We start from the raw sequence: 11,646 nt of genomic DNA, 5'->3' as shown, positions 1-11,646 counted from the left end.
AAATTGTAAGGTCAAGTTCTACCAAAGAATGTCTTAGATTAAACTAGATAAGTATGGTAGAATTTGCTACTTAAACTCACACAATTTGTATAACCTAAATGCCTAAAAATGGCTAGATCCACTTGGCTGTTGATGCTGATCAAGAATATATGCACATACATATGTATATATGTATATATGTAAATATTTTGAGATGTAAATATCTCCTTCGCTGCGTTGCTAACTTCTGACTTAAAAATATTACCCTGCAAGGTTATAATTTATAATTCATAGTTATATTTTCGTTTATTAGCTAAAATCTCACCAAGGTCTGGTATCTTCCTTCCCTTGCCTGATAAAGTTTTGGATATGAAAATTCGGTTCGTGTTCGTGTACTTGTGAGACCTATCACTGGTAGCGACTGTTAAGTAGGTGGTCCGACTCCCTGGCAAATGATTTCCGGCTCGGAACAAGAATATAAGATTTCGTATAACCGATAAAGTTTCTGACATTTTCGAAATTTTAATTTCTTTACACACGATTAAACACAATTATAAGCTTCAATGCATTGTTTATAAAAATTTTATTTAGCAGTTCAACTAATAGCGTTTTGTTATTCTTTTGTGTTTATATGTATACACTTTGAGGACAGTAGAAAATCGATTTGTTTTACATTAAGTATATCTGGAAGCTACCTTTATAGGTCGGTCAGATAGCTAAGTGTTACTTTGTCATTGAAGGAAGACAACGTTTATAAATGGTACAATTGGGACGACATTCCTGCATCTTGATTGATTTTTGTATCTTTGTTCCTAAGTTGCTGGTGCAATAAATAAAAGCGAACAATTTTATACTTAAAAGCATAGATAATTTTTTAAGTATTGTAGTTTAGTAGTTGTTCCTTGCAGTAAATTTCACTTCAGAAATATAATTTATGGTACCGCATTTAATCCTACTTTTACGAATGAATAACGCACATTCATGAGCGAATTCATGAGTTTATGATTTGAACATGATTAATGCTGGGCTTCGACTCAGTTGAGTAATGCGGCCCGAAGTTTGGCGATTCCCGCTGCGACCGCATAAGACGATCTACCGAGCAGCACCTTACACCTTACATCACAGTTGTTTGGCAGTGAATTAGCATATTATGCTCGATTTGATAACTTAATGGAGTCTCGGCGGGAATCAGTCACAGATATTACCGAGTTGGTGCACTCCAGTGATCGGTGGGAAGCCGCAGACTTTAATTTTGTAAATATGTTAGATGTTGTTAAATAGTACTTACCTTCAGAGGTGATGAGGAGTTCATTTTACTGCAGTTTTCTTAATAGTTTTCAATTCAAAAGAATTCAAAATATTAGAAATATCTTACTAAAAGATATTTAAGATCAATGAATGTATGAGTAACATTTATTTCTGAAGATTTTATCTCTCATCAACTTTCCAAAGATTTCCAACTTAGCCACAGATATAAAACATTTGATTCAGAAATTCATTTCCTCTTGTATAAGCAGTCCGTGAAAAGAAAAACGCACTTTATATCAGAGAACCAGCTAGACCGATCAACAAATAATTGCATTTCCAGCTTTGCCACCAATTATTTCCGAGTTGCCATGCAATTCAGTGGCTACTAATCAACTCATCCATCAATCAACTCCAAAAATAGACACTTCATCGCCGGTTTTTCAGAAATAACTTTTCACTTTCGGAACGAACGCCCCAAAAATAGAGTGTAATTCCAAGGCCAATTACTTCTAAGGGACAGACCTGAGGTCCCTTTAAGTGGCGGTTGCATAAGTGGCAAGCGCCAGGGAGCTTATCATCAGGTTGGGCTTCTTTGTTCCATTCACGGACCGTGATAATGACCGATGATGATACCGAGTCATTGACTGCAGCCAACTCTCCGCAGGTCTTTTGTGCTCTTACATTTTATTTGATGGCTTTCTTTGTCGATCGGCCATACAATCGCCGGACTGTGAGAAAATCCGCTTTGCAATCCCATTTCAGAAATCTGAAGAAAATATTTTCACCTGTTTGGTGTTTGATTGAATTGTTTGCATAATCCAAAGAAGATCTTGACAGGAAGTCGGCACCCTGTCAAATCAATTTTTAAATAAGCGGTTTTAAATGATTGATTTGATTTAATATTTCGATCTCTACCAGTGTCTCGGTAATTACTTCCCACACACGTCGAAAGAGACGAGTTTTTTAATATCCAATTTCGCAGATTTCCTAATCGATCGCCATTATAACTTGAGTCCAGGGTCAAAAACAGGGCAATTCCAGCAAAAATGTAAAGAAATAAACAGTGGCAGTTGGTGTCTTGTATTCGATCAATTACAGATGACTCCGATTGATTAATTTCTTATTATAGCAGCTTTCGAAACCCACAACAACCAAGGGTGTGTTTTATTAATAAAGCCTAGCCTTGCCTTTACTTTATCCCAAACAACTCGGCTGACCTCTGAGAAAGACATTTACGACTTGTCGCAATTCATTTTAATGCAGGGGAAACATATTTTATTTTTACAACCATTCCCCCTTTCATGGAAAAGTGTAGAGTTTCATGAATCATACTTATGTACTTGAGCTAACAACTTAGAATTTCAAGATCGGAGCCACAGAAACATGTATTTAAGGTCTTGATGAATGGGTAACCAATGGACAGTCCGAGATTAACAACAAAAAACAAAAGCCATTTCCAGACAGACGGTCAACAAAAACTGAAACACCGAAAAAAGATTAAATGCTTTACAAATAGCAACAACAAAACGCTCGAGGGGAAAGACTTTCACCTTGCGACGAAAGAAGGAAAGAAAGAAATATATATTGTGTATATAGAAAAAGCGAAACAAAGAGAGGTAAACTGGAGGCAGAAGCGGCCTTCGAGACAGAGAGCGAGATGCCATGGACCCGAAACCGAAACCCAACCTGGCAACAACAAGTGGCCAGCCCGGTGATCATCATCATGATCACCTCTGGACGGCAGAAGAGGCATCCGTACGTCAATAAACCTTTGGCTCAATGACGCTTACAGCCCGGTGCTTATCACTCCAGGCCCAGCATCAGAAGAGGTTGTGGTTTCTGGTGTGAACGATCGATCGGCGGATCGTGAGGTGGCAACTTTTACTTTCCATTCAAGAATGGGCCGGGATTAAGTCACACGGCAGGTTCACGCAGGCGTGTACTTAGAATTCTGCTCTTACTTTCCCCGAAATCTTCAGCCTCTCAGCCTCGTTAACCCCCACGCAGGCACTTGGGTATCTCAGAGGTGAAAACGAACCGCAAAGCATTCAAAGCTGTCAAAAACTGTCTTTGGTCCAAACCCCAATAGTAGTTTAGGATAATCGTCGACTCGGATTCCACCAACCCTGCACTAATGGCTTAAACAGATACAGTTATTAGTTAGGGCCACGGTTAAGTGCCACCTTATGCCAATCTAAAAAATACACAAATGTGATCACAACATCAAATTGGCAATTTTTGTTTTCTTTTTGTTTAAGACTTGTCGGAAATTGCATAATCAATGCGAATGCCTGAGACGAGCATCCGATGAATTAATAACAAAAACTAAATGAACCAACGTGGAGCCCTCCCGGCAATCTCAAATGGTGTCACGTGGACTCATTATGCTTATGGCCAACACCAAATATTGTGAAAGACGTAGAGATACTAAGCTGTCAAAATTATGCCAAATATTAAGTCAATAATTTCTGGTAACCCATAACCGTTTCCGTCCGTGATCATGGATAAGGCAGATGAAAATTTTACAAGATATATACTTTTAACTAGATAATAAGAAATTATATACGGATAGTATTTTTTACATATAGGGTTATCTAAGCTTGCTACATGATAATATGTATGTTTTTATGGGGTAAGCTCTGGAACTTTTAGTACCAAGTTACTACAGCTTAAGCCTGGCCCAAAAATATTGTACGATAAATTTTGGACTATTTACTCAGGCCTCTGGGTAGGTCGTCCATTAAACTTCGAGCTAGATTAATCAAGTAGTACATAATTTAAAAAAAGAAAATTAGTAAACAAAACTCGAAACTCTCATTTCTATTAAAACTACCATTCTAAAAATTACAATTAAATTATAATGACATACGAATTACGTATTTTTAAAAATGAATGAAAATGCTAATTATATATTTGTTTCTGCCACGTTATATTTTGTATATAATTAAAATAAAATAAATACAAAGACCTTGTAACTTTCCTCCTAGAAACAACGATTTATTGCCGTTTTTATTAAAATAAAAATATTTATATTTTTTGTATATAACAGTATTAAGAATAATAAAAACAGTGAATAAAAAAAATAAATAGCTCAAGTAAGTTCAAACACTTTGCAATAGTAAATTTAAAGTTGTACGTATAAAAACAATAAAATATTTAAACAATTGCTTACCTTATTCAATGAAAAACCACGAATAAAATACCATATTTGAGCTCAAAAAAAATATCATAGGCTGGAAAGGTGCTATTATATTGTCGAAAAGATGTACTTTTTATGGATACTTCTAGTTCGTTTCAATTATCTCTATTGTACTTAACTTACTTACATTTTTCAAAGGCACCTCCTGAAAGTATACTACATCAAACAACTTAACGTCCATTTTAACCCTTAGATGGCCACCCAATATGGAAAACACTAGTTTAGTTGAGTATATAATTTCTTGTTTTTTTTTTGTAATTGTTTTAATTGTAATTGATTACATGTGGTTTTCTTGATCTATACAATTAATATGCATCATTAATTTAAAATTGATATATATATTATATACGTATATTTTGTAATTATAGGTAAAATTATCATTTTTTATTTGTTTCATTGTATTTAAGTTAATACTAAACGTTAAATTCGAACACACTTTGTAAAACAAGATTTGCAATTGGATTTGTTGTTGTTTTTTCAAAGCTCGTAATAAAACACATAATGAAAGTATCCGAGACATAATTACGAAGAGTGGCAGAAGAAACATTTATAAATAATACGAAAGAAGCTCCAAAGGATCGCAGCCATGTGTATATTTATGTATAGGCTTAGGTATGGTAGTCCTATGTAATAAATATCATGAGCAAAAATTGCAATTTGTGTACATTGTTATCTAAACTTACAGGATTACAGGTTATACAAACTTCGTTCAAATGACAGTCTAGCTTCGGTGAGGTGTTCCCACCGAGCTCAAGTTCCTACTACACACACACAGTTTGTCTGTTGTGTTGCCTTTTGCCATACACAAACATTAATTTGAATAAAACACTATTTTTCTGTTTTGCCACCAGTAATACGGATTACATACATACATAGTTGTGGGGCACTACAGTAATTGCTGCAGTTATTGGGTTGCTTTAACTCTGTCCTGTTGTGATATTGGCCGTAGTTTATTTCTTCGTATCGCTCTCTCTAGGTCTAATAGAATTATATAGTTCATTAAACATATGTGATTTCATTAAATTATGACATGTATTCCGTGTGGCGGGGGTTGATGTAGTTGCATTATCTTCACATAATTACGAACTTCACTTGCATTGGCAGACTAAAAAGTTGAGTGGGCGCTGGGGCTTAGCATATTTCAGTGTGATGTCTGACGTTGGCAATCGAATCTCCAATAGCTTAAACTACGAATACAATTACAATTAAGATGTAGATACATTTCGCCTTCACATATGTAACTAATAACAGCCGTGATACTGTTGCAAAAGACATGGAAGATGTATGAAATTGTTACAGATTTGAGTCGTTAGCCTATGTATATGATGGGTCTCTGAGGGTGAGTGGGATGCGTTGGGTGAGTCGCGTTACAAAGGTTCTCTACAACTATGTTCAGTGTGTATGCCTTCATATCTAATAACTATATCTAGGGTTTCTTGTTCCTTTGAGCTGGCTTCTGTTTATGTTTGATTTCCCTACTCTCGAAGGCTGGTTGTTCACATTTGAATACAAGGACAAGGTGCAGAAGGACACCCTACTGGTAACTGGAGGGAGAAGAATACTTTTCGGGGTGGGGTTTGGGGGTTCAGGGTTCAGGGTTTGAATACGATTGCAAAATACCTTTAGCTATGGCAGTAGCGAAATAAATTGTGGGGGGCGGTTCGGGGAACTGAGAATACTGCAAAGTGCTGCAGGGGAAGGAAGGAGTCGCCGTTGCCAGACGCGACTACTTCAAGTGGGGATCACCATGGATCACCAGGAGCAATGGGGATGCAACAGCAATGCGCTCGCATTCAGTACAATACACACAACACACATGTCTATATAATTACTATATAGCTTATATAACAATAACTACAAATCGGCGAGAGGAGGTCGAGGAGTAGCCTTCTAGCCTTCTAGTCCTTCTTTTTCTTCTCCTCCTTTTCGTCCTCTCGCTCCCTAACATCAGCGCAGTGCTGTGGACGCCACTTCTAGCTCCAGAAGTCCATCATGTTGACCAGCTTGCACTTCTTCAGCTCCAGCTTGGTGGGCCTGGCCCGGAGTCAAGCCCGCCCGAAGATGGCCCTGTCGGAGACATCGCCGGTGGACTGAGAGTGTGACATGGCCATGGTGGCGCCACCGCCTGAAGACTGTTGCTGCTGCTGGCCACTCACTCCGTGATGATGGTGGTGGTGTGTAGTCGTGGCAATCGTGGCCGTCGATGCATTGTGGTGCGTCACATTGTGGTGGTTGTGCGCCAGTGTCGAGCTGCCATACTTCGAGGACACCCCGCCGACGCCACCGACATTGCCACTGCCGGTCAGGTGCTTCCTGGTGGCCGCCGACGAGACGTGGTGGGTGCTGCCGCTGCCCACGCCGCCGTAGATGCGATGCAGCGAGTACTGCTGCACCGACTCCAGGTCGGACACGCTGGAGGCGATCTTCGAGCGCACCGCCACCTTCTGCATGCTGTTGTACTTGTCGCTGGCACTCAGCTTGATGTCCGGCAGGTGTCCGTTCGACTGGGCGTGTCCATGGTGGCCGTGACTCGGTGGCTGCTGCTGGCGTGACTTGGCGGTGGTGGTTGTGGCCATGGCCGCGCTGTGCACCGCCGTGGTGTTGGTGATCGAGGCCACCACCGGACCGTTGCTGCCCGGCGAAACCTCTGCGAAACTGTAGCAGGAGGACTTCTGGGAGACGCTGTTCAGCCCCGAGCTGGACGAGCTGCTGGACATGCGGCAGCTGCGGTGGCGACTGGAGGAGAAGGGCTGCAGGAAATCGTGGTGGGCCGCCTCGTCGGGCGTCATCCGTTCCGCGGGGTCCCATTCCAGGCAGCGCTGCAGGAAGTCAATGAAATAGCGGTCCTGACAGTGCAGGATCTGGGCCAGCGACTTGCTGCCCGGCGTCCGCTTGCGTCCCTTGGTGTTCGTTATGCAGCGCGGGGCATCGCGGGAGTCGAAGAAGAGGCGCCGCCGCCTGGCCACCGAGATGAGCACCTTGGGCGGCAGGCCCAGCACCTCCATGATGCAGGCCAGCTGCTCCACCTCGTTCTCGCCGGGGAAGAGTGGGAAGCCCGTGTACAGCTCGGCAAGGATGCAGCCTGAAAAAATGAAGAGAAAGGTTGACAACAAATTGTTATTGATTTTCAACTGGGTTCAGGGGCTATTTCTATAAACTATATATATCTGCAAACTGTATTCGTATCTGTAACTATCTATCTTCCGCAGTAATTTCGGGCGGTCGTACAAGCGCATTGACCTTGACTTTGTGCCGGACACGTGTCTGCTGTGCTCGAGCTTATTTATTTCCTGCTGCACTCTCTAATGGACTCGGACTCGGACTCGGACTTGGATGTAGTGCCTTTGGCCAGAGGGATGTCACAGCAGGATTGCAGGCTCAATGCCTTTGACTGAGCTTCGACCTCTGACCATTCATCTCAATTTTTCAGTTGCTGCAGTAATTGACAGACAAATGCTTTCCCCCCTCAGAACATGACTAAGCTTGGTAGTTATTTTCTATATACAAATAATATAGATATCTTAAAGGCTTTAAGAGATGCATTGCTACCCAGCTGTAAAGTGATTTCCAACCTCCCCAATCAATTTCAGGTACTAAAACCAAGAACCCTTTTAGCTGCACCACCTGTATTTGAAGCTTAACCCTTCCTCAGTGCGACCTCATTTACCTAATGAAGCTTCTAGCTATCAAACTAACACGTATGTACCACATGTGGCAGTGGCAGGAGGACTGGCTAAGAGCTCACATCATTCAACACGTAACCCATTTCCATTGCCTGTGCTCAGTGCACAGTAACTCAAATAAGTGAGAGCCCACACACGTGAAGCAGGCCAAGACAGTGGATAAAAATAAACTGGGCTGTCTTTTATTAGGATCCCGGGCAGAGCCCCCGTGCTCAGCTGACCTCACGTCCGTGCGCACATTTAATGAGTCCTTTGTTGCCCAAGGAGCCCAAGTTGCTCACGGTGCTTTCCCGCTACTGCCTCCGCTGACCGGACGTGGCTGTGGTCGGAAATGGCCGCTAAAAGGATGTGTTCAGTGGCAACGGAGGGCAGGACGAAGTGAAAGCCCGGTCAGGGCTTGGCAAAATTATTATATACATAAACTTCGAGAAGGGCTGGGGCACTTGTTGAGTGCCCGCCCTCCACCTCCGGCCCCTTCATCGATATCTCATTGTTCGGACGGATGGAGGAGGAGGAGGTCCTTTTCCGCCGCCTTTTGCCTGTTGCTGTTACTAATTGGCCAAGTGCGTGTTCTAACACTTTGCTGAGCTTTTCAGTGTTTGGGCCAGGTCAATTGTTCGGCTAAAGTGGCTGAGAACCTACAGGGGAAAATAACACTTAAATGGTTTCTCATTAATTGCCATTAATTTTGAAAAACAAAAAATGAAACGGAGATTTGTTTGCTGCTTTTCTATACTATGTCCCTTTATATAACCTACAAACACAAAAGTCGGCCACGTGCAGTGCATGCCACAAAACTGGTTAATATTTAATCCTTCCCCCCGATTGCCAGGTAGATATTTATAGGGCCAACGTGAGTGGGCAATAAACTTGCCTGCCAAATGCAGGGCGAGCCTTTTAAATTGCACTACATATATGTACACGTTTTTCAGTCCACTTGGGGACTCTCTCGGTAGGATGTTTTTAATTAAAAGTGGACACTTACCCAGGCTCCACATGTCGATGGCAGTGCCGTACTGCAGGCCGAGAATCACCTCCGGGGAGCGGTAGAACCTCGATTGGATGTACGTGTAGACTTTACGATCCACGTAGCACGAGCTGCCAAAGTCGATGACTTTGATGGAGCTGCTGCCACGCTGTTTGAGCAAGATGTTTTCCTGTTTCCAAAACGGATAGATTAGAGCAAGGTTGGAACGATTTATACTATATACTTACCGGCTTGAGATCACAGTGAATAATGTTTTCCTTGTAGAGCAGACGCAGACACTTCACAATCGAGTTGCAGAAGCGTCTTATGAGGCTCATGCTGAATCCGTTGTAGTTGTTCTTCTTTATCAGCTCGTACAGGTTCAGGCTGCAAGGACGAAAAGCAGGACATACGGGACGTTAGTAGTGAGGGCCCATTCAAGTGTGACTCGAACATGAGTCAGCGCAGAAGCCCCCCGAAATCGTTTACCGAAACAAGGAAACACTCGCGACAGGAGAACAAAACTAGGAACGGCCGCCTTAAGTCCGTGTTGCAGTACGGGTAACATGCATTGAATTAATTCCCATTGCATGTCGGGCTCAAATTTGGGCGCCCAGTGCGATAACGTTCTAAGTCGGCGGCAATATTGACAATGCCACCAGTCATGAGCAGTCAGTCAGAAGCAGGAATGGTGGCAAAGTCAGGCCAAAAAAGCAGCCCCCAAATGCTGGAAACAGTGGGGCAAAGGCAGTACTCTTTACTCTTTTTCTTAAAGATCGAGCTGTAGAAATTCAAACTAAGAAGGTTCATTAATGAATACTTCAAATTTAGCATTGTGTATGAAATAAAGTAATATTTTGGTTCTAAAAACTGTGCGAAAGATGTCCTATTGTACAGTAAGGAAATGGAAAGTATCAAGTGCCTAAAATGCAGACATTATTCCAATTAGAAAATATTGTTCGCTGTACTTAGTTTCTGCTCGAGATCTAGTCGGCTTAATTGACTAAAACCCAATCGAGATTCGACAATAGGGCAAAACACACACATATCCTTTTTAATCTTTGGATCGGCTTTGTTCTCTATTAAAACTCATCAGATATCAGTGGAACCAATCAGACTTTGCAGGTATATTAAAGTTCTCTATTTAACAAAATGCATAACGATCATACATTTGAATTGACAATAATCATAGTTTAGCGTTACTCATCTTCTTTATTTATTTTCCACAACTCTTTACGATTATCATCAACTGCACAACACTGTAAGTCCTTCTCTTCCTCCTTAGTAGACATAATACTCCTTTTTGTCAACCCGTTGATGGCTGTTTTGTTTACATTGCCATTTCTGTACCGTGTTTTGCATTCGCAGTTATGCGATTGCGACCGATTAATTAACTGATAACAAACAGTTTCCTGTTCCTCAATGTCAATGTAACCACAAAAGAGACAACCATTCAAGATAACCGTCTGGGGGTTGAAATATATACTCATTCTATAGTTTATCGAGACGAAAAAGTTTTGTCAATTCTGGATGTCTCTGTATGAAAGACGATGATTGATGGTTTCTTATTTTATTTTTTTGGGCGATGGCCAGGAGTCAGGATATTACTCCCATCTTTTCAGAGATTTTCTTCCGCTCATGGAACTCGCCTTCATATCCGTTGACTCCCAGGATTTTTTCTTTTACGAGTATATTGCCATCAATAACTTTATTGCCTGCTCATGAGAGCTGCTCTGACATGTTTGACCTACATAAGGGACGAGCAATATTCGATTGCCAAAGGTAATAACTGTTCCTGGCATGAAAAGGAGCCAGGATATGTGTGGTTACAGCCTGGAAAATATATATTTAGTGCGATTTGAACACATGTTAATCGCTTGCTAAGGCTTTGAGCCATGTTCTACAGCTCTCTAGTGTCGTAATCCAATTTAAATTTATGTCAAACCCCAGTGCACGAGTTGCTAAGAGCGCCTAAATGCGCGCTAAGTTGATTGAGCCAACGCAGAGTGTCAAGGCCAAGCTTTTCCCCCTTTTAAGCCACATAATGGCATGGATGACTGTCAAATCGCTGAGTGGATGGAAGAGGAACAGCCTGCCCCAACGAACGACGGCCACAAAGGTCACGCGGCGGCTTTTAATTTGAAAACTTTTACATTGCAATGGCGCCGAAAATAGCGGACTTTAAAATGCTGGCCTTTAAAGGCGATGAAAGAGCGGCATTGGAATCGATTTTATTTACGGCCACGACACCCAAAAATAGATGGGAGGCAGCCGTGCTTTTGGCAAACAGACGAGTCTATAACAAACCAATAAGAAAATCATCAAAATGTCATAATTTCAATCGGCGAGCCCGGCTCCTACATCTGTATGCTTGGCAGTCTGCTGCATATTATAACTGCATTATGACATGCCACACAGAGAGGCAGAAGTCCACGGAAGGGTCTGCCGTGAACTTGAAAACAGCCTGGGAGCGTCTTTCCCGGCATTTCCGCGCCTTTTTCCGGCACTCCGGCAGAATTCCGTTTTCGTTTCCGTCTCCGCTTCCGTGCCGAAATTCCGGCTCGTAATTT

General features: G+C 41.9%; 1 protein-coding gene across 3 annotated transcripts in view; it reads right to left on the bottom strand.

Annotated features, from left to right (window-relative positions):
* Nucleotides 1-4,651: 4,651 nt before the first annotated feature.
* Nucleotides 4,652-11,646, bottom strand: part of Dyrk2 (Dual-specificity tyrosine phosphorylation-regulated kinase 2) — a 51,826-nt gene continuing 44,831 nt past the window's right edge. For all 3 annotated transcript variants that reach the window (XM_020954720.2, XM_086832081.1, XM_020954718.2), the window contains 3 exons: nucleotides 9,325-9,463; nucleotides 9,095-9,266; nucleotides 4,652-7,508 (listed from right to left, as the gene is read on the bottom strand). In XM_020954720.2, coding sequence (XP_020810379.2) covers nucleotides 6,472-7,508; nucleotides 9,095-9,266; nucleotides 9,325-9,463 — 1,348 coding nt within the window. In that variant the 3' untranslated portion in view covers nucleotides 4,652-6,471. The remainder of the gene's footprint in view (nucleotides 7,509-9,094; nucleotides 9,267-9,324; nucleotides 9,464-11,646) is intronic.

The sequence above is a fragment of the Drosophila serrata genome, unplaced genomic scaffold (genome assembly GCF_035046125.1).
Source record: "Drosophila serrata isolate PLE 108 unplaced genomic scaffold, ASM3504612v1 contig_245, whole genome shotgun sequence".
Lineage (NCBI taxonomy): Eukaryota > Metazoa > Arthropoda > Insecta > Diptera > Drosophilidae > Drosophila > Drosophila serrata.
The sequence above is the reverse complement of the archived record's forward strand: the minus strand, read 5'-3'. Positions and strand labels throughout refer to the sequence as shown.